This window comes from Falco punctatus (assembly GCF_963210335.1).
Source record: "Falco punctatus genome assembly, chromosome: 4".
NCBI classification, from domain to species: Eukaryota; Metazoa; Chordata; class Aves; order Falconiformes; family Falconidae; genus Falco; species Falco punctatus.
The window spans coordinates 61,556,980-61,579,675 of record NC_137583.1 but is presented as its reverse complement, the minus strand read 5'-3'; the positions used below and the strand labels follow the sequence as shown (position 1 = coordinate 61,579,675).

At 35.7% G+C, this 22,696-nt stretch overlaps 1 protein-coding gene across 3 annotated transcripts in view; it reads left to right on the top strand.

Annotated features, from left to right (window-relative positions):
• Positions 1-22,696, top strand: part of NCAPG2 (non-SMC condensin II complex subunit G2) — a 51,492-nt gene that overhangs the window by 12,086 nt on the left and 16,710 nt on the right. For all 3 annotated transcript variants that reach the window (XR_013927884.1, XM_080385836.1, XM_080385837.1), the window contains exons 7-16: positions 3,288-3,382; positions 4,240-4,309; positions 4,997-5,083; positions 7,576-7,671; positions 12,884-13,009; positions 13,968-14,147; positions 15,207-15,359; positions 19,603-19,825; positions 21,043-21,152; positions 21,608-21,781. Coding sequence is in view for 2 of the 3 variants with exons in the window: in XM_080385836.1 (XP_080241962.1) it covers positions 3,288-3,382; positions 4,240-4,309; positions 4,997-5,083; positions 7,576-7,671; positions 12,884-13,009; positions 13,968-14,147; positions 15,207-15,359; positions 19,603-19,825; positions 21,043-21,152; positions 21,608-21,781 (1,314 nt within the window). In the remaining variant the exon portion in view is untranslated. The remainder of the gene's footprint in view (positions 1-3,287; positions 3,383-4,239; positions 4,310-4,996; positions 5,084-7,575; positions 7,672-12,883; positions 13,010-13,967; positions 14,148-15,206; positions 15,360-19,602; positions 19,826-21,042; positions 21,153-21,607; positions 21,782-22,696) is intronic.

The window sequence follows — 22,696 nt, the reverse complement described above, 5'->3', positions numbered from 1 at the left end:
CCAGCAGCAGGTCTCTCTTGGAGCCAGCTGGCATTGGCTGTCAGACATGGGGGACACTTCTAGCAGCTTCTCACAGAAGCCACCCCTGTAGTTCCCCCCTACCAAAACCTTCCTACGCAAACTGAATACACAAGTCGCTTTACATCTTTGAGGAAACTAGTTCAAAATAAAAGGGGAACCACAACCCATTCTGGAAAGACCCCAGGATAGGATTCAGTTACATTAGGTGTCTGAAACCAATTTATCCATCTACGCAGGAGCCTAATCAGTACAGGTCCTGGGAAAGCTTTAATTGCTTAAGTATAAGTGAACGACCTAAGTTGCTTCAGACATCCACGTGGGGCTGGCACATAAAACACAGGATCTATTGCAATCTCTGCCTTCTGGAAAACATTCTAGGGACTTAAATATCCAAATTTAGATGTCTCAGTTTGTGAGCTGAAATCCAGCTTCGATATGTGAATTGCCAGTACAGATCCAGAATGGTAACTGCCTGGGATGTTTCTAGCTCAGCAGATAGGAGCTTGTGCCTTGAAATTCAAAGTATTAATTTTCCTGTTGCTATAAGACCATTGCACTTCTGTTGCAAGTCCTGCATGGGATTTTGCATTTTGAGGGAGTTTAGTTTTTGTGACAACCTACCTTGTGTGTTGTCTAGTTTCCCTGCCTGGCTCATTTCACTTATGGTAGATTTCTTGTAGCAATGTGTCTGACATGCCCCCAGTATTTCTGCTGGACCTTTTTTTCACATTCTGTGTCTATTTCTAAAATGCTAATAGCTGTACCAATTGTTAATGTGATGTATGAATTGCCTTGAGATGAAAACAAACTCCTATATATCAGGGCTAATATTCCCTTTAATGCCTGCAGGTTTGTTCTACAGTTCCTAAGAAAAGCATACGTAATTCTTTTCAGAGTACACATTTTGGAGTGTAGCTCCATAGCAGCTTAAGCTGATGTAACTCCGGGTTGCAGCGATCCTGTGTTGCCAAGGGCTAGCATTCCTATTTTCCTTTCTGCAGTATGAATGCTCAAGCAGCTGTGTCATGGATTGATTAAAGGAGGTAGCTGACCAAGTGTTTTTCATAGTAAGATAATTTTTCAGCCAGATTAACTGCCTGGGCTGGTTCATTGTATACAAGGATGAAGGGAAGGGAGGAATGTGGTTTTCTCGTTCTAGATCAGATTAAACTGGTACAGAATTTCACATTGAAGTCTCATTGCAAGTTCAGGGAGTTCAGGTTTTCTGCCTTGCCAGACGATGCCATTCAACACAGAGTAATATTTCTCAGAGGCTTATTTTCAGGGCGCATTAGCAGAGTGATCCTCTGAATTTATGTGTCTCTGTGATTTATGGAAACATTCTTGTTCAGATGGGGTTTCCAATCAAACAGCTGGAGAGCCCTGCAAAGCATATCTTATTGTGTTTCAGAGGTAAGCCTGTTCTCTCTTCTTCCTTGCTAATGTCAGAGTGTGTGTACAGCTGACAGTCACAGGTACTATGTCCACAGCACAGCAGTACTGGATAATAAACACTGTTAATGCATTAACCCTAAAGATGACAAGTTTGTAATCTTATTCACTTGTCACCAGTTTACCTTTCATGATACTGAGAATGTTGATAACTAATCATTTCAGATCCAGTGATTATAAGCAGCTGATTAAATCAGAGGCACTTACTATAATTTTCAGGATCAGGGTCAATCTGTTGAAATCTAGCTTTCATGAATTCTTTTTTGCCTAAATTTGTGACTTTCCTTCATCTGTCTTGCTGTTGGGACTGTAGAAGAGATGAGTTTGCATTTGTTCTCATCTTTACTTTGCTGAGGGAGGGGCTGTAGTTCAAGACTCCATTGACCTTTTGGTTTGTTAGGGATGTTGATGGAAGAGTGCACCACTGGCACTCCAACGTACATATTATGCCACCAAAGTTGGAGATAACTGACTTGATTCAATTTTTTCTTTCTTGATAGAAGAAGCTCTCATTGACAACAGGAAGGATTCCATCACACCTGTAGACAAGGATCTTGATGTTGTATTTTGCCTTTAGGTCTTGATTTTTTCAGATCTTCTGAATTTCTTCTTGACATGAAGGCATTAAAGCTATCAGTTCCATTAAAGGGCAGTGTCTACCTGTATGCTTCCTTCCCTCTACCCCTGCTCTATGATATCCTAGCTCAAAGTGTCTGGTGTTCTTAGCCTTATTTTCTCTATTTTGTCATAGGTGTAGCTCTTGATGGAAGTGCCTTTGAAGCTCTGCTAGTTGTTCAGTGCACCTTTTGAACTTCTGCCAATGTGTTCTTTATTATTGCAGTTCCTTATTAATTTTCCTGACTTATTTTTGGCTAGAAAGCTAACGGGTACAAAGGACCCTTACAACTGACTGACTTATCCTTGTGTGATCAAACTTTTCAAAGTCTCAGAAGGTGGATGCCTTTACTTCATCTGTAAGATGAGCCAGAGTGAGGCTGTCTGTACAGATACTGCGTAAGGCTCTAATTCCATGGGCAGATCTTGCTGATTCCAGAAGAGCAATGGTTTATTTCTTCCATCCACAACCTTCCCCTGCCTTTTCTTGCAAAAAAATCTGTTGCTTATCAGATTTGTCATCTCTATTTCTGGCTTGCTAAAATGGAAGAAAACTGATTCAGGAAAACTTTTTTTTTTTTTCTTCCTTTGTTTTCATGAACTGGAGCAGCTCCCTTCAGGAGGTTTGCAATATTACCTTTCATAAGGCAGTAGGAAAGGAATTGTTCTTGCTAATCAGAATATTTATTGTACTTGGTGGCCCAGCTGTTTTCTGTGGCTTTGTTCAAAAATGTTTCCATAGCCAATCCTGGCAGAGTTGTCATGCTATTTTATTTGTACCATCACCATTAATACAGTGTCATCCTGGAATGATATTGTACTTCACAGAGCTCTGATGATGCGGCCTTGATGAGGGTCCTGAGTTGCACAATCCCATGTCATTATGGAATGCTACTTAAAGTCACACCAAAGCAGAATGGATGTTGAAAAAAACGCAGGCAGATATATAATCCACATGTTCATTTGTTTTGCGTTTTCTCTACAGTATAAATAACAGTAATGCTTGAATTCTGTTTAAAAATTGAGAATCTCTTTTTTTCTGCAACAATTTTATCTATGCTTTTTAAAATTAAAGGTGCAATTTCTTTTAATCTTTAAGCTCTGTATTTACTGATTTTTGAGGTGGCTTTTAAATTGTGTATTCTACTGGAGTTTGACTTCTTTTTTTTTTTTTTATTCCTTTTTTCCCCTTCTAACAGGGAAGAAGATTCTTGAGCTTTTTATTTAGCTGGAATATAAACTTCATTAAAATGATACATGGAACTGTTAAAAACCAATTACAATTCTTTCCAAGGTATGCATCATAGCTAAAGTTCTTAATGATCGTTAAGAGCTTGGCTAAAATCTTGTTTATCTCGCACTCTAAAGTACCTAGTATATGATAAAATATATCAGAATCCACAGACCTTCAAATCTGCTGAATGTAACTACTGAATTGTTTCAGCAACTTCATTTAATAGTTGCTCTGCACATGCCTATGTGTACAATTATAGGTGTATCAAAATGCTTATTTAGCATTAACTAAAGCTAATGAATTTCATATGAACTGTGCTGCCTTACCTGCAGTGTTTGTATGAGAATTGCATGTCCATTTCTCCTTCTCTAAGATGTCGTTATTTTTTCCTATGAGCAACCTCTAATTTAATTCAGTAAGATTCTAGAGACATTCTAAATAACAAGTGACTTGCAGGATCATAGCCTAAGAACTTGACTGACAGATGAAAAATATGCTTTTTTTCCCCCCCCTTTGATTATTCACTGAAATATAACAGAAGTAATTCTTCATATTAAAAACAGGTTTTCTAAATGCTTTCAGTTAGAATAATGTATACTTGTACATCATTATAATTATAAAGGCATTCATTATGAGAATAATGATAAAATATCTGTGCTGATATTTTGACTTTCCCACCATAAGAGATATTAACTTTTTTTTTTAATAGTGCTTGGGTTCATTAACTAACAGTTAACTTTGTCTATAATAATCAGTGTAGACTTTAAAGATAATTTCTTCTAAAAATAATGTTGACGCACAGAATTAATAATAATAATATTGGTACTTACAAAAAATGTCATGTTGTTAACTTTATGAATTGTACGTAGATAGGGTTAGGATGCTTGCTTGAAAGTGTTTCCCATATGTTAATACAGATACTTGATGGAATACATTTCGGAAGTTTACTTCAGGGCCTGGAAGAAGGTGTCAGGAGAATTCATAGAGGTAATACTGTGCTTGAAATTTCATTTGGGTTGTTTTGAATTTCAAGGTGGAGAAGATACATGACTTTTCAACCTCAGAAATGTTCGTAAGCAAGCGTCAAGGAATGATTTTCCTAAGAAAGGGCCTCTTCAGTGCCGCCAAAGAATAACAGCATGTCATACTTTGAAAGTTTGCCCACTGTGATCATCTTTGCTGCATTTAAACACCTCTAATTCTGCTGCTGAAATATTGGTTTGCACAACTGTGCATATAAACAATGTTTTTTGTAAACACTAGTTATCTGACTTACTGAAGCTTTCATTCAGTACGTGCAAGTCTATATAATTGATGGCTTATGTATTTATCTAGGTTTTGTGGATTTCCATGGAGGTGATTAAAAGCATAATTACAGCATCTTAACAATACTACAGCTAAATTTCAGATACCAAGTAACTCTTATTTATCACACAGAGTTGCTGTTGAATTCCAAACTTGGTTCTGAGAATTGCATTAATTGTGTATTGTGAAATTTTGAAAATAAATTTAAGCAGACAGAGGCCCCTAGCATGGAAAAAATTGGGCCAAGCAGAAGCCAAGTAAGAAATAGTATAAAAAACTATTTTCAGTTGTTTGTTTTAGGGAAAAATGTAAGATGTTGCCCAGTCTCCTCATTGTTTTCACAGTAGCATGTGTGTGTTTGTACTGCAGGAACTTGAACATAACTGCATTCAAGATTTCATGCATCATGGTATTCATCTTCCCAAAAGTTCTTCTGTTCATTCTAAAGTTAGAGAGGTAAGTTCCTGTAAAGCATGATATGAACTAGTAGCATCAAAATCAGATCAGTTACTATAAAGAGGAAAACTTCCATTTCATACTAAAATACTATACTAGATCTGCCTGGAATGGAACAAAGCAGCCTGTATGGTGCAGTGGTTTGGATTTGTTGACTAAAACAGTGTAGGTAGCACACCAATGTTTTAGCTATCGGTCAGCAGTACTTCCATGATTTTCTCTTCTCCACTCTGTTTCCATAGGGAATAGGCTAGGGATGAGCAAGAAGTTGGGAGGGTCGGAGACAGCTGACCCAAACTGACTAAAGGCTTATTACATGCCATGTAACATCATGCTCAGCAATAAAAACTGAGGAGAAGTGGATTTTGGGGAGGTAGCCATTGCTTGGAGACTGGCTGGGCATTGGTGTACTTGTTGGAGGTGCGGAGTGATTGCATTTGCATCACTTGTTTTGGTTTTGTTTACTTATTAAACTATCCATCCTAAACCCATGAGTTTTCTTGTTTTCTTCAGCTTCTCTCCCCTACTCCACCAGGAGGGGAATCAGTGAGTGGCTGCGTGGTGCTTAGCTGGTGACCAGGGCCAAATCACCACAAATACTGAAAAACAGCATATTCAGAGAAACAGTATTGGAACAAATTTTAGGAGGAACCTGCTTATAGTTTTGCACCAATTTTAGCTTTGGTGCTCAAAAGTAGAAATAAAAGGGGATTTTTCCAGAGTGCTGGAAATAGCTTCTGCAGTCTGTTGCTAAGCTTTTTTTTACCTGGAGAACTGACCTTTCCATAGCTGATCACAGGGATGAAAAGTCATAAGCTCCTTAAGGCAAATTTAATAGATGGGTCTGGAACTAAACGTGGTTTTTTTCTTTTTGTTATATATGGGGGGGTTGTATATATGTTTATAGGGACAAGCTTTGATTCAGTTACGGATTCTAGTTTTCTATCTGTGGCTTTTATTCATGAGCAGAATGTGAAGCAGAGTAAGTGCGTAAACCTTTTTTAAGACAAGGCGTTTGTATTTGATCTATGCCCCTTCACCTCCGGTGCTTTCTCCCAAATGTAGATGCTGGAGTGTATAGTATATGAAAGCTATAGCTCATTATATCAGTATACGGTCCGTGATTGGTTTTATTTTAGTTTGGTTTGGTTTTTTAGGTTTTGGTTTGTTTTTAATCAAATGTAAATAGATTCTCATACCTGTAGTGTTCCCTTGTCATGTGATTCCTGATTGATGGAGTAGGCTTCTGACACAGCATTTCATCTTTTTCAGATTCAGAAGCTCATGATCTTGAAAGAGGACAGTGATAGAAATAAATCTGTCTTTGAGTTGTGAAGAGAATGACTCTCAGAATAAATTTGAATGATGCATTCTTTTTCAGTATGCAAGAATTTGATTTAAAATGGTCCTTTAGAATTTAGAAGTTCCTATAGCACTTAGAGTAACCAACCCCAGTCACCTGAGCAAAGTTTGAGATATTTTATTGAAAGAGTGGGGAGGGAGGGGAAATCAACACATATACCTCTCCCTTCTGAATTCAGAGTTCTGATTATAAAACCTTTGTCCATTTTGCCAGTATCTGATACTCACTGTTCTAATATCATCTATTACAAAACAGTACTGATTTGTCATTAACTGTGGGTTAGATCCATCATTTTCATGTAGAAATAAGAGCTACATAGTCTTAAAAATTATATAATGTCTTTACTTCAGTATATTTCAAAAAGAGAAAAGGGATTCTTCCACTATAGCATTGCTTCTGTAGATGCTATTCACAGGCTTCCCTGTCTAGCTGTAGTTGTGAATATCTGAAGTATTGATTACTAGAGGGTCAACTTCTTTGCAAAGATCAATGTTTTGGGTGGAGGAATTACTTCTTAAGAAGTTACATGATGTCCTTTCTTATGGTCTTCTACTTTCCTTTTTCATCTGCTTAATTCAGAAACAAAAGTAAAAGGGACTTTATCTAACTAGGCACGGTTCTGAGTCACAAACAGTGCTGATACTTGCTTTTCATCAATGCATACAAAATATATTAAATTTGTAGATTTTTATTTGGATAACTCCAGTTACCAAATATTGTTTCTTTGTTTGTAACAGAGCAATGGCTTATTTACCTGTAGTTCATAATTACATGGTTTTGAAATATTTCTGCCAGCTACATTGAGTAGGTTTTTACTGTAACAAAAATGAGTGTGTGCAGTGAAACTCACTTTATAGCCATGACTTCATTTCTAAGTTGAAGAACTATATATAGTTTTATTGAATCCATAAAGGTATAAAATGTGATATTTATTAGATCTATTTTATGATTTTTGAGAATTAAATAAATTACAGGGTCTATTAATACATCTAGTTTTATTTTTTTTTGTGTAGTATGGGAATGGCTTTGGTCTTTTATAAATGATAAAATGATGCAACTATGACATTTCTTGAATGTAGAAAGTACTGTTAAAAATGGGTTTTGAGATTCATTGGTTTGTTTTTCTCAGATGTTGAGTTATTTTCATAAACAAAGTAAAGTTCGTGAAGGAGTTGAAGAAATGCTCTACAGATTGTATCAACCTATCCTCTGGAGAGCACTGAAGGTAATTATACTTTTCAGAAAATAGGACTGTCTTTTTCAAACGACTACATCTTGAGGTCCTGCCACAAGTTCTGTTTTTAATAATTGCTTTTACAACAAAATGGCTATGGCAAAAAAAATCTGTGTTTAGCATCTCGGCTGTAGCAGTGTAACTTCACAAATCGTAATTAGGCATAGCTTGCAGAAAAATATTCTAATTTGTTAATATAATTTACTTCTGAAATTCAGTTCTGTTTATAGGTACACAGTGTACTTTCCAGGACTGCAGTAGATAGCGGCACTAACACTAAGTCTGGTATTCTTGTCGTCTTCACAATTCAGGAATTTGGTGTAATATTGTATTCTCTTTTCCAAGATCTTTGGGTCTTGGAAATGGAGTGATGAGTGCTTTACTCCATCAAAGCCAGAAACGTTCAGAGAATGGTTCAGTCTCAACTTCTGGTTAATTACTGGCCTTGGAATACAGCTCAATTAATTTATTAGAGTAGTATTTTAGAAAACATTTTATTCTAGTTTAATAGTATGTACAGACATTCATGCTATGGATGTGCTTTTAATCAAGCATTCAGAATGAAATTTCTGACTTCTAGTACTTTTAAGGTAAGTGTGTATGTCTTCCTGTGGATTGCATGCACAGACGAAAGGGTACCTGCTGCAACTTACCTGCTCAGTTACAGTCTGTGATTAAGATAGGCCAAGCTTCTTTCTTTGTGAACAGCTTTTATTTTGTCTGAAGTTATGAAATTCCTTTAGTTAGAACATACACATACATTTTTTTACAGCCAAATTAAGTGCTATTGAAACATACATTCAAGTTTCTTTGTTTAAAATGAATTTTGAGTTACAGGAAAGAGTTGAGAGCTGTTTGGTTTCAAACAAGTAGAACTGAGAGGGTGGAAAGACTCATTGGTAGACCAATATCTTGTTTGGCCTTACATTAAAGGTTGGATCCTATCCCTTTAGAATAAATATAAACAACTATCATCTGGATGAGATAGATATATATATATATACGTTCTCAGTGCAAGAGAGTAAGAGCTACAAAGCATGGCTTGTTTTAATTTCTACATTTCTGTCTCTAAAAAGAATAGGGTTTTAAACTGATTTTTGATAGCATAGCAAAATTCCCGACTGGCATCTCGGAAACAATTTCAGGGTGTTTAGCAAAATGTGGTATTCCATTCTTAAGGGAGCTGCTATTTGTAAATGAAGGCTAGTTTTCACTTTCCAAAGCCCAGGACTCAACTCAAATACAAGATTAGAGTACTTTGGAGGAACATTCTGTCAAACCTTACTAAATCTGCATAGGCTTGTTTGGAGAGATGTAACAGAATGGTTTGACTTGAGGAAAAAAGATTAATTATTGATTTGCAGCAAGACAGTGGGAGAAATTCCCAGTTCCAGAAGTGGTTCAAGTTTTTAACTGCAGCTATTCATAATTTGCACATCACTAATTGTTACATTGCTAGAACAAATCTGAATTTTAGGGATGTTTTGGCGATGTTTGGTTGGATGGAGGTTTTTTCTTGGGTTTGGAATTTTTTTGTTTGTTTTTTTTATCTTGACAGTTTCTACATATGTAGTTAAGCACTTCAAGCTTAGATGTTAACGGGTGTTATCAAATAGGTCATCGAGAATTTGTTTTAATACAGCAAAGTAGTCCAACTGTTGTGCACATAGATTTCAGAATGGTAAAGGAAGAATTGTAAAAAAAATAATGCAGCAGTAATATGAATCCTCTAATGATTAAGTGCAAGGAAAGATTCTGAATTCCAAATGATTTAGTACCATATTTGTTATTGATGAAAGGAAATATGTGACTGAACATCAAAATTTGGCAATTTATTTTTGGGTAGGCCACTGTCTTCCTGTGTGGCTTTTGTATAGATAATTTTTCTTTTTCATAGAGTACTGCTAAGTATTTGGCATTATTAAGATAACTGTTGCTGTGACTCTGAATCACCAGTAGTTTAAGACACAAAACTAAGAAGGGAAGCTTATAATTGTCCTTAGTGGTATGGATTCTGCTCCAAAGCTTGAAATACCAGTTTAATTTTAGATAACCAGTTTGGTGCTCCTGTTTTAGCCACTGTACAAATCAGTAATTTAATAGTGAAGAATAAATCTTGTTCTATAACACTGGTTACAAAAGAGGAAGGGAATTCATAGAAGGACCTCCTTAGCCCTCCTTCTTGCAGAAAGGAAAAACACTTCAGTTGTAAGAATACAAAGGATTCCAGAATTGTTCATGTTGAAGCGACTTGATTTCACCTCTGAAATCCTTAAACTAAGAATGCATATTGGTAATGCATAGTTCTCTCTCTCTCTTCTTAAATTGCTTGTTCTGCAAATACTTAGATCACACAAGATTCCTTTGTGGCTTTTACCTACACGTCTTTTATAAGCCTTTATGCAAGTTTAGGTTTTTATAATATAGGCCATTATATAACTTCTTGATCTTTTTTTCATGTCTTCAGTATGAAAAGTAAGTTTCCTGCAAACATAGCAGAGATATTTGTGCAGCTATTGGTTATTAGTATAAAAAGCTGTATCAAGACAAATATATGGATATTTATTGTGAGATAAATAGTGATCAAGGTATTTCTTTTCAAGCTCAAAAAGTCAAGAACCACTCCTCCAGGAATTCAAGCTGCTGAAGGAAGTGATTCCTTTAAAGTGGTGTGTTTGGTTGGGTTTTTTTTTTAACATCTCCCACTTTTAAACTAACTTTTACTTGGAGGAAAAGTGTTTTAAATAATTGGAGGTGATTTTCAGGATTGTAAGACTAGATAAAACTTCAAAGAAAGCTCTGAAAATTAACTGAACTAAAATAATATTGTTTAAAAAGGTTGTGAAACTTCCTCAGGTTTTTCTTAAGTACAAGTTTAAAGAAACAAAGTCATTTAAATAACTGCAGGCTCCTCTTGCAGGGATAAGTCAATGTGGAATGAAATAGGATATGAATTTGAAGTCTTACGTTCTACGTCTGTGAAGACATTTACTCTATTACAAGCTTGAATATGCAAATAATTTGGGGTAAATTCCAATTAATTAAAGGCAGGAATTTAAACTGTGGGTACTCAGTTCAGAATTATAGTGATCTTAATGGAATTCATATAAGGCACTTAAAGTTTATGAAAATTAACTTTCTGGAATAGCAGTGGTAGGGGGGGTCTAGGTTATTGCAAAAAACCCACACTTGAATTAATTTTCACATGAAGTATTACCACAGAAGCGTTTATTTCACCCTGTATTTACATATTGACTTGTTATGCATTAATTCTTCAATATAAACAAGCTCAAAGTTAAAGGATTTTCTATAACTTTATAGGATTGAATTAATAATTATAATCTCTTCACTTTTAGACTGTTTGCATTATCCATGATAAATAAAGTAGAACACAAGTCCCGAACTAAAGAATGGATATATGGGCTGTGTTTGCCTTCATAGCATTAAATTTAGATTTACTATTAATCTTGCTGGCTTGAAGAATTTAGAATTTTTTGGTTGTACTCAGAGATGTGACCCACCATATGAGGATCAGCCAAAAAGGGAAATACAAAACAAATCGTAAATGAAATAATTGTTGCTCATTTCTTTTGCATTTTTCTGGTTTTATTTGCCCTTAGTTTACTTAGTTCTAAATATTACTTGATTATCCTAACTTTTCTTTTCCCTGCCTTTGATGCGAATGTCTCATGATAAGGGAAGAAGAAAATTGGAATTTGGAAATTAAAATAATCAGGAGTTTCCCTGAACTGTCTCTTATTTTGCTGGTAAAATTAAGCCTACTTTACTTGTTTTATTACACTGTACGTACACAATCTCATAAACACACACATATATATATATTTACTTGTTTTAGCTTGGACCCAAAATCTGAACAATTCTTCCTTCCCTGTTCCTTCCAAGAGAAGTCAGCACAGGTTCTTATAATTTCACTGCTGGCTTTGATAGATAAAATCTAGTCTGATGGATAGATTTCAGATTTCTCCCAGAGATACCTTGAATTTCATTTTTTTCTTCATTTCGTTGGCTGCTCTCTCTTTCCATCTTTTATGAGTCCACAGGGCCAATCTATTTTTCACTGACCGAGTGTCTAAATATATGCTTCTTTCATTTTTCTTTATATTTCTTTATATTCCTTATATTTGCAACGAGTATAATGTGTAGTGTAACACACTGAAAACTATTGCAAATGGTAAAATGTCTGAGGGTTATGAGGCTTGCCTTAGATTTTTGATGAGCAGCCTGGAGCTCAGAACATGGTCCTATTACTTATGTGCCTAAATGTGGATAACTGGCTAGCTGAAAAGGGTCACATAGACATAGTCCAGCTGGCTGGACAAAAATGCACATCGCTCTCAGCTTATCTGAAGTAAAGCAAAAATACACTATCCTTGGCTGTTCTTGTTACACAATATCAGGAAGATCGCGGTGGGAAAAGAATGTTACAGGTGGGAACAGATAACTACAGAAGAGAAACTAGGGGCGGACTTGGTATTTAGGCAACTAACCAATAATGAGCTTAACTTTTGTAATATGTATGAGCTAATTATAACAAAGCATAAAAGGTGACTGTAAGGTACAATAAACAAAGTCTGCTGATCACTCATATTGAGTGACTGTGTCTTCCCTCCGTCGCGACACCTAAATGCAGAACTGAGTATGTTTATGTTGGATAAGTTAGTCTCCAGGCTTGCTAGTACTTAGTTTCTAAATACTGTTTTCCTGAAGAAACAGGCTTGAGCTTTTCATTTAAATCATGTGTCTCTTGACAGGCAATTTAATTAATTCAATCTCCTTGCATTGAAGATTCATGTATTCTGAAGAGGAGCTTTAAGGTGACCAAGAGAAATCCCAACTGCTTTTGATTTATTCTGCATTACAGAAAGCAGAAGGGCTCTGACTATGACTCTTCAGGGTCATTGAAGTTGCTATGCTTTGAAAGCTGATTGTACTAATAACTTGGGGTTTACTGAATGGGCAGAAATGTAAGGTAAAAAAAAATTAAATCATACGTTACTATAAGTTCTTCCATTATGTTACCGTAAGCTCTTCCATGCATTTAAAAATCAATGTTTTCAATCTACTTAATCAAAAACACTTACTTGCTAAAAGTGTTTGGAGATTAGCATTTGACAGGTTATGCCTTTTGATATTAACAGTCTGTACTTTACTAAAAAAATATTTTTTTCCTTCATTGGAACAGGCCAGGAACTCAGAAGTTCGATCAAATGCAGCATTTTTGTTTGTTGATGCTTTTCCTGTTCGTAATCCCAGTTTTAACACTGAAGAGATGGACAATGAAATTCAGAAGCAGTTCGAAGAACTCTTTGTAAGTTTTTATGAAACTAAAATGTTAGAAATTAAACTTCTATCAAAGTTAACTCAAAAATAAGCTGTTGATGCAATTAAAATGTATGGAATTTCTGGATAGTACTCATAGGGAAATACAGGGCTGTGATGCAAAAAATATATAAATATAGAAAATATAAAAATATTAATATTTTGAATTCCTGTAGTATGTTGACAACAGATGACATGCACCATTTTCAGCTTTGAAAATGAAATATTTGGTATTGTTATCCATTAATCTGTGAACGAAAGAAGCTTTTGAAAGACTAGATGCGTAATGAATCTTGGTCCTTACTTAACCTAGGACTGGTGAAGAGAGCTTTATATTTAATGTGTGAGCATTCCATGGAAGTTTAGTATTTAATGTGTAAGCATTCAATGGAAGTTTAGTACCGTATTACTAAATACTTCTGAAATAAAGCATAATGGAGAAAAACTAAAAAACTCCTTACTGGTCTCTAGATGAGTAAAAATGGGCATAGTATTTTCATTAAGAAAATGTTTGGGAAATCCTGAGTATGGCCTTAAAATGTAAATACTGGGTAATTGAATGAATTTCAAAATTTTTATATTGTTGCATAGGAACAGTGGCCAATGTAAACTCATATGTAAATAGAAGTCTGAATATTTTTAATTAAGCCACAGATGCAGGACTTAATGTGAGCTATTTAAAAAACCCAAACCTTCTTTCAAAAGTCCAATTAAAAAAAATTGTCCAGTATTTTTCTTAATTTTGCTTCTGATTTAACTTTTCTAGTTTGATTTATAATAAAATGACTTGAGGAACTATTAAAATTACAGTTCTTTCATAGTATGATAATTTGCATAATGATTAAAATGTAATGGAATGCTATTTGTTCATGATAGGTTAATGTCAAACAGCAACAGGGCCACAATAATGCATATACTCACATTGTTATTCTTCTGGGTTTTTTTAGAGTCTCTTAGAAGATCCTCACCCAGTTGTCCGCTCTACAGGGGTACTTGGAGTTACTCAGATAACATCCAGATACTGGGAGATGATTCCTGCAGCAATTCTTGCAGATCTTTTAAAAAAACTAACTGGAGAGCTGGCATATGATACAACATCTGCTGATGTCCGATGCTCTGTTTTTAAAGTAAATCCTTTTTTCTAAATTTAAAAATTATTAATGTCATTTTTATATTTTACTGGATGCACAGGTTTCTAGTATAGGCCACTTTAAGTCAAGGAGATGACTTAGTCTGCAAAATGACTTAGGCAGTAAATTTCCTAATACGCCCAAGTCTTACACATATTTTAGAATAGCTGCACATTTGGAATGAATAAATGCCTTTTAGAATAGTGACTCACTTTGTGACTCTCAACCACTTTGTATTTCCAGTCTAATATACATTGTTTGGACCTGATGTAAGTTATTTTAGCTATTAGAAATTATGCTTAGACTTGAAAATGTATGCAGGCAGGTTCCAGGCTGTTTCTATGTCACTGGTTTTAAGCCATGCCAAGACATGCCCATCCCAAGACGGTTATATTATAATGTCGTACCCCACTTTGTGTTTCTGAGGTTTGGGTGAATATAACTACATACTATTTTTCTGGGATTGTCAGCCTTCCATGCACTGTTCAATATGGTAGGATTAGTTCACCTACATCTTTCTGGCATCTGGTAAATAACTAATAGCTTGGACAGAAAAATGAACTCCCTAAGTAGTATTTTCACTTAAAGATTTTGGGTTTGTGTCAATTCAGCCTTAAACTGGAGCTGTTTCCATGTTAACCCTCACTTGTCCCACTGTAGCTGCATGGGGGTCTATACTGGGTAAGCAGACATTTTTAAAATGTTTTAAATTGCTGGTTTAAAAATAACTTAGCAAAGAAAGACGTATTTTTAATCTGAAATTAACAGAGTTTAGGGAGCTGGTGGTGTTACCACAAAAAGTACACTGTACCATCAGGTAGAAGGCAAGACCATGGCCTCAGTGTAGATCTGAAGCTGATTAGCTGAAAAGAGTTTACTGAATACACTTCACTGGCAATTTGAAAGAACAGCAATTTTTACTAAGAGTATTACAAGAAAAATACGCATGCACGGTGTCTGTCCTTACTTAATTTAACCTCAGAGGTTCATGGTCCATCTTTTTAAAAATCTACTCTTTAATTACATTTTTTTAAGCATAATTTTGTTATTTTGCAGTGCCTACCGATAATTTTGGACAACAAGCTAAGTCATCCATTACTGGAACAGCTCCTGCCAGCAGTCAAACACAGTCTTCATGACACTTCAGAGAAAGTACGAGTGGCATTTGTTGATACACTGCTGAAAATTAAGGCTACCAAGACTGCTAAGGTAGGATGACTGACACCTGATAAGTGACACTATAAATATCAAGGAGATAAAATCAAGGCATTTATTTTTTAAAAAAAAGTGCTTTTTGAGACTACTGCAGTATTCCTAAAGGCAAAAAATACATGCTTTGATGTGGTAATACTTGTAATTTCAGGTTTTCCTTTCTCTGTACATTTAAGTGTGTAACTGAGTTTATTTCCAAGACTTGTGGATTCTGTTGCTGTTAGTCACTTCTGTCCATTTAAAAGATTTTGATCCAAATGTAGATAGTAGTATAGAAGTACTTTTTTTTTTCCAGTGATTTTCGTGAATTCTACTGAAATCATGGTATCCATGAAAAATCTTTTGGAACAAATAAATAAATTGTGATCAGTCCTGGTGAGCTTTCAGGCTTTCCTTAGCTGTTCTTCACAGAGAAATTAACCACAGGAGAGAGCACTGTGTCTGGATACTACTACAGCAGCGATTTTATAGGCATGCTGGAAAGTTTGCTTTTTCGTTGAGCCAAGTACACTCTTTTCCTTTTTCACTCTTCCACTTTTGACTAGTTTGGGACTATTAGCAGTCCAGTAGCCTCCCGGTGCTTGCCAGCTTTTTTTCTGTGCCTGCTGGTATCAAGCCCTCAGCAGACCCTTTTCCCAGCATGTTTTTGCCTTCTGCTCTCGTGGCCGTGTCCAGGCAGAGCCAGACGTACAGCCACACTTCCAGCTGGCTAGCTCAACTCTGGCCTCTCTTACCTTCTAAATGCTTAATGCCTTTACAGAGTTGGTTTTTTACTTTTATTTACCTAATTTTCTAATTTCTATTTGTCTTTTGTTGGCATATCCTTTGGGATTTTGGCATCTTTTCATAGGATTTTGAACACACTTTGTGTTCTGCTGTGGGCTCTTGTTTAGGGGGTGTCACGGTCCACTCAGTGGACTCGTGATGCTTCGTTTACTATGATCTTGAAGCACAAAAATTAAGGTGACCACGCCAAGGGGTTATGCTTTGATAAAACTGCACAATTTTATCATTTGCCCATAAAGCAGCAAGTGATAGTGACAGGGGGAGAAGGAAAGGTAAAGTAAAAAGAAAAGGAAAGAGGATTATAGCTACCACCATGGGTCCAAGGCGTCCTTATGGTCCCAGGTCCAGGCAGCGTCCCGCTGATCTTTCTGATCGTCATGATCCTTGGTGGGGAAGATCTCCAGAGTTCAGTTGCTAAGGAGCCATCTTTTATGCCAGGCAACACACCTTGCTTCTCCTCTGGCCCATGGATTGTCACCGATCTCTGCCTTCTCGAGCAAGGTTATGATGCATGCCCAGAAAGGGGTGCCCGAGGTGTGGTTTGCCTTAGAGGTGGGTAGCTTCAGACCAGGAGGTGTGTTTTTGTATTATAATGATATTAAAATGAAGAAAAGTTCACCTGAAGTTCAAGTTTTCTGGTTCATTGCTACGCCAGTGGTTGTGATCCATATTCTGGACAGTGGTTATGTGGCCTTAGCGAAATCGTTCCTTTCAATCCCAGGTGGCAGGGCATGGCACAGTACTCCTCGTGCCATGCAGTTCTTTCCCAGGGTCTTTGTGTCTTGGTGTCCATGCAGACTGTGTTCCATCTCCAGGTCTCTGTTGGCAATACTGAGACAATATTGTTCTCTTTGGACCGACTCTTACAGGGGGATACTGTCCAGCTTTAGGCATCATAGCATCTTTGAGCTCTTTCTTCACTTTCTGCTGTTGTTTCCTAATTTCAATTTTATACTTTGTTTTAATCTTGGTTTTGTCTCTTTCTAAGCCTAATTATTAGGACATGCTTATCTTGTGCTAGGCACATATACTGTGTGAAGTCAGAGGTATATATCTCTGTTGTTCAGGAAAGAATTAAATAAATGTTTGATTTCTCAGATGTTTAAGGCTTCATTCCCCAAGGAGCACCTCTAACCCTAACAGGAGAGTTACCTACTTGCCAAATGTGTGCATTCCAGCTTAGATGACAGGACCTCAAAGATATTGGTTGAGATTAGACTAGCTCAGGACCTTCCAAATTCCCCAAAATATGCTCAGAAGACAAGATAAATGGGAGGCAATTTCTGAAATGAGAGCTTTTGGTTTCTTGCACACAGGTTCAGGATAAGAATTACATAAAATCAGGATAATAATACAGCAGCATATTTAGTGCTTCCATAATGCATACCTTAATGTGTTGATTAGGCAAGTCCACAAAAAATGTGAAATGGAGACAAACAATGCAAGTACAAGATATCATTCAGACTGTTGGTACAAAAAGTTTCCAGCAGGGTCCTAGTAGTGTTTGCACATCTCTCTGTTAATTTCAAGTGCAGCTGTACCTTTACTTAGACAATGGGTTCTGGTTGTTAAGATTATTGGAGATAGTTGGAGGAAGCGATTCAGAATTATAAATAAGTGGTAGTACTCTAAAAGGCAGCTTTTTTTTTTTCCCTGAAGTTTCTGCTTCAGCGGGTTTTAAAGCCTGGCTTTACCAGGTAAATCTGAGGTAAAATGGCAGAAGCAAAGTATCACTGACACTGGACCTCACACTGATGGTGCCTGTGTGTTAGGAGATGCATCACTTGGTTCACAGAATTAGTAGAAACAACAGAACTATTCTGCAAGTGTTGGAAGCTAGAATCTGAATCATGATTTCTATCGTTTTCTTGTGGTGTTTATTATTTTAAAAATACTCAACAAGCATGTTCTCCTAATAATCAGATTGTGTCATTTTCATAATCTTCCTGTGTATTTTTTAGTATTAATTTCTACATCACTTTGTAACCTCACAGCCACTCAGCACTTCTTGTACTGAGTTCTTACTCTTCATAAGATACAACACCTATACTTTAAAGGATTGGCACCTACAGTCATGATTTGATCTGTCAGTATCAGTTATCTGTATAGTGAAATATAACCCAGGTTTTTTTAGCTTGTATTCAATATCATCAATGCTTCAAATTGATTTTGTAACATTGTTATTTTGTGTACAGTCTTTTAAAAAAGTATTCATGCTGCTGTTAAATGTATAAAAAATTCTTGTTTAAAAGTTATTTGTTATTCAGTATGAAAGTTCAAGCAAACGATCTTTTCAGCTTTCCTCAATTACTCTGAATTTCTGCCATTAAAGACAAAGAGATAATTCTCAACTGCAGGGATTGTTTTTTTAGGTATTAATTAATTTTTTAGGCATAATGGGTATCTTCAATCTACTGTGAGCTTTATTTTTATGTAGAAAAAGATTCAGATCTCCCAAACGAAGGATCAGATTTACATAAAAGGAAAAAAAAATACTAAAAGTGTTAAATGTTTTGTCAGTAACTTCTATTTATTTAAAAGTCGCAATATAGATCTCTCTGGTAAGTCCTGGGAATACTTTAATGCTTGCTCCAAGGACCTTCTTTTTATGATAACTGTAGTAGGAATGCCCATGGTTTGAAATCACATGATAATTAGCTGCTCCAGCTGTTTCTACTCAAGAATGAAATTTTCATATTTTCAAATATATCAATATTCAAATATATAATTCAATATTTTTCAATGCCATGAAACTTTATTTTTTGGTGGTGTGTCTTTTGTGTGGTTTTTTTATTATCTGAAAGTGCACAGTATAATTCAGGATCTCACAAAAATTACAGATGTGAGTATTACTCAGCATACATACACCAGTATTACTGCTGTCGTAACAAGCTATTTATTCTTTCTGATTTTCTTAGCTTTCAATAACTGCTATGAATAAGCTAGAGCTCTGCTAATGATGGGATGCACTTATGGTTTGGGATGGTTTTGGAAAGGGTCTTGTTCTATACAGGTTTTTAGGGTGTATATCATACTTGCAGGTAGTTTGGTCCTACTTTGTCCTATCATGAGAATGTGAAACATGACGCATGACGACAAAAAATTATATTTTGTAGTGATATGCTTATAGAGTAAATAATTTTCCCCTCTACCTATGGAATTGCATTAGCATTGCAGGAATATTGAGCTGGAATTGCTTGAAACAGAATTTTACCAGTCTATCAGAGATACTGGGAGACTTAGAGGTGTGTCAGAACAGTAAAGTAGTATTGTTGCAGGAATATTTGACCCCTCAAGTGAATGCTGGTGTTTTGATAAAAATTAAAAATGTGTATGCTTTTTTTTAAAATGCTGTTTATATTTATTGACACTTTTGATGTGGACAACACAATAAGGGTGACTTGGTTTTGTTCTGGTTTTTTAACTCCTTTTATCTTTTTTTCATTCTTAAAAGTTCTGGGAAATCTGTCCCATGGAGCATCTTCTGACTCGTCTTGAAGTTGATTCACGGCCTGTGTCACGACGCTTAGTGAATCTCTTATTCAACTCTTTCTTTCCCATTAACCAACCTGAAGATGTGTGGTGTGAGCGCTGTGTTACTCTAATCCAGATGAATTCAGCAGCAGCTAGAAAGTTCTATCAATATGCTTATGAATATACTGCCCCCACCAATATAGGTAAAGCACAAAACCTTGTAAGTCTTTGGATATACTAATATCATAGCATGTCACTGCTTTTTATACTTTTTCTCTATCATGTTGTTGCTAGATCTGTTGGTTTTAGTATGATAATAGTTTGTAGTTTTTGAAATTCTTGACAGCAGCAATGAACCCTGATGACAACAGACATAAGCTTTTTCAACAATGAAGAGACCAAAGCTTTTCATTTCTGCTCTTGGGTGCTGTACTCTGTAACCAGTGTTGCTATCTGATCTCTTTTCCCCTTTCTCCTCACATGTATGTACCCTAAAAGTATTAGTTATTTATAATGCAGAAATAGTGAAATGAAATACCCTGGTTCCTCAAGTGATTTGAGATCTTTACATGGAACATTTTATAGCAGGTGAAAAATATTGTAATATTTTTAAGTTGCTCAGAGAAAATCTAAAAAGCCTTCCTTCCTATTAAAAACTTCAGAAACTTTCAGCAGAAGGGGTATGTGCTACACAGAGTATAGCTGCTTTTTGTAAAAGTGCTATTGAACCAGGAAAAATTGGGAAATTTTTTTTCAGAGGCGTTCTGATACTATAAAACCAAAGTAGTCAGGATGGAGTGACTTGGGTAAAACACCCAAGTCCTTGCCCCTTTACTGATTAACTGGATAAGGTAGTTTTGAAATATGTGCTAGTGTATCTCTAGTCATACCTTCACTAGAGTGGACATATCTCTGGATAAAAGGCAAAGGGTTGAGCTCTTCATTACGGACTACGATGGTTAGGCTACTACATCTTTTATAAAAAATTGGAGTTGACATCAGAGGGGATGTATGATGAAACACAGGTCATTAAATTAATAGCTATGCTAGATGAATGTAGGAGTTGTGAGAGCTCCCTCTGATCCTGGTTTGGTAAGATGGTGGTTGGTTGGGGTTTTTTTAGTAGATTTCTTTTTTAACAATAAAATTATAGGACCTGATTATGATGTTGCCATTTCTTCTTCATGCTTGCTGGGAAAACGTTAAAGTGTTTTATATAATTTCCTTTGACTAGGAAATGTTTTCTTTTTTTCTCTATAATTTAATTTTTATAAGTAATAATAATAAAAAAATAAGTGTTTCTGGTTCTATTGCCTGCTTTTTCATACTGACTTTCCAGCATTACACTTAGATGAATTTACTATCAACATTCTTAACAAATAGTGAATGTCTAATTTATTCTTATTATATTTAAATGTAGCTAAATTGATGCTTACTATTCGGCGCTGCTTGAATGCCTGCATCCAGAAAGCAATGAAAGAGAGTCTTCGTGATAGTGATGATGATGATGATGAAAAGGAGAATACAAGCGTAAGAAAGTCCACTTCATGATAAATTCTGGTGACTTTATTCCTGTGGTGCTTGATTTGAGACATGGGCAGTTAATGATATGACAGAAATGTAAAGGAAAAGTCCTTGGGCATCTGTGGAATTAGAAGGGGAGAACTGCCAATATGGTGGTTTCCTACCCTGCAACAGCAGAAATTTGGTGAAGTAGCTAGAATTAGATATATGAAATTAGTATGAAGCTTATTTTAAATGAATACTTCCCAAATTCCAGTACTAATTATAAATTGGTTTGGTTTTGCAATTAAATTAATAAAAAAAATTAACATATCAAGATGACTCAAGTTATATATATAAGACTGAATTATGGGGTTCATGTTTTGTGAAATGAAGTTTCATGTTTTTTTCAAACTTTATTATATTCTCAAGTGCAAATTTAGATTAAAATAGGTAGTATCATCTAAATGTTTGTATTTCAGGTGTTGAATAATGTGTTGTCAATAAATGATGTGGCCAGCATGGCAAGTTTATTGGAGGTTACTGTAATTCTCTGGAGAAGTATCCAGAAAGCACTAGATCACAATGAAGGTGCCAAATCTTATGCTGTCAGAAAATTTGCTTCTGTACTTCCTGAATATTTTAAAGTATTTAAGGTAAAGAAAACCTAACTTTTCCTGTAAGTGCTTTGTATTTTCTTCAGATGCTTTCATGTATTGTGTCTTTTATCTGTCTTCATGGCATTAGGAATTCTTTTTCATTGTTGCTGTAAGCCATAAACAATAGCAAGTCTTTTGGAATTGGATAGAAGCTGTTCTCCAATTGCAGTATCTGACTGATGAACCATTATCTAAATAGTCAACACTGAAATACTTATGCAATAAATTGCTCCCCTTTTAATGTTTTTATAGGATTCTATTCTTTTGAATGTTTTAGAAACTTTTAGGAATCGGTAACTGAAAATTGTGCCATAAATAGCACAATAAATTTATCAGAATAAATACTCAATGTATATGACAGTCCTCATGTGTTTTCTACTCGCTCCCTCCCCAAACTCATCTAGCACCACCACTTACTATGATCTGGCTGCTGGAACAGACAGCTGAAGCAGCTGAGGCTCCTTTTTTGCTTCCTTATGATTGATTTCCACTAATTTGATTCTACTCCAATGATTTTTTGATGCACTTACTTGTTGTTTGGGCTTGATATAAGCAATTAATTAAAGCCAGTCATTTTGTATTTTCAGTCTCCTTGATCTGTTTAGTTTCAGTGTTATTCTTCAGGATGCTATCTTTTAATAGTGGTTAATAGTATCTGCCGCACCCTGTAGAGCATTTGGAAGGCTTATCTACTGGACACCATTTATGTTTATGGCTCTTGTACTGAAGTATACTGAGTTATGCTGGCTGTTATACTTAACATTCAAGTTTTCTTAAGATAATCAGGGACTGGAAAGCAATTCGCTACTACATAAGATTCTGCAGCACAGATATACCACATATTGTCTCTACCCTGAAAGCGTTTGGAAGTTGTCAAAAGACATTCTAAATCTTTTTGGTAGAGGATGTAGC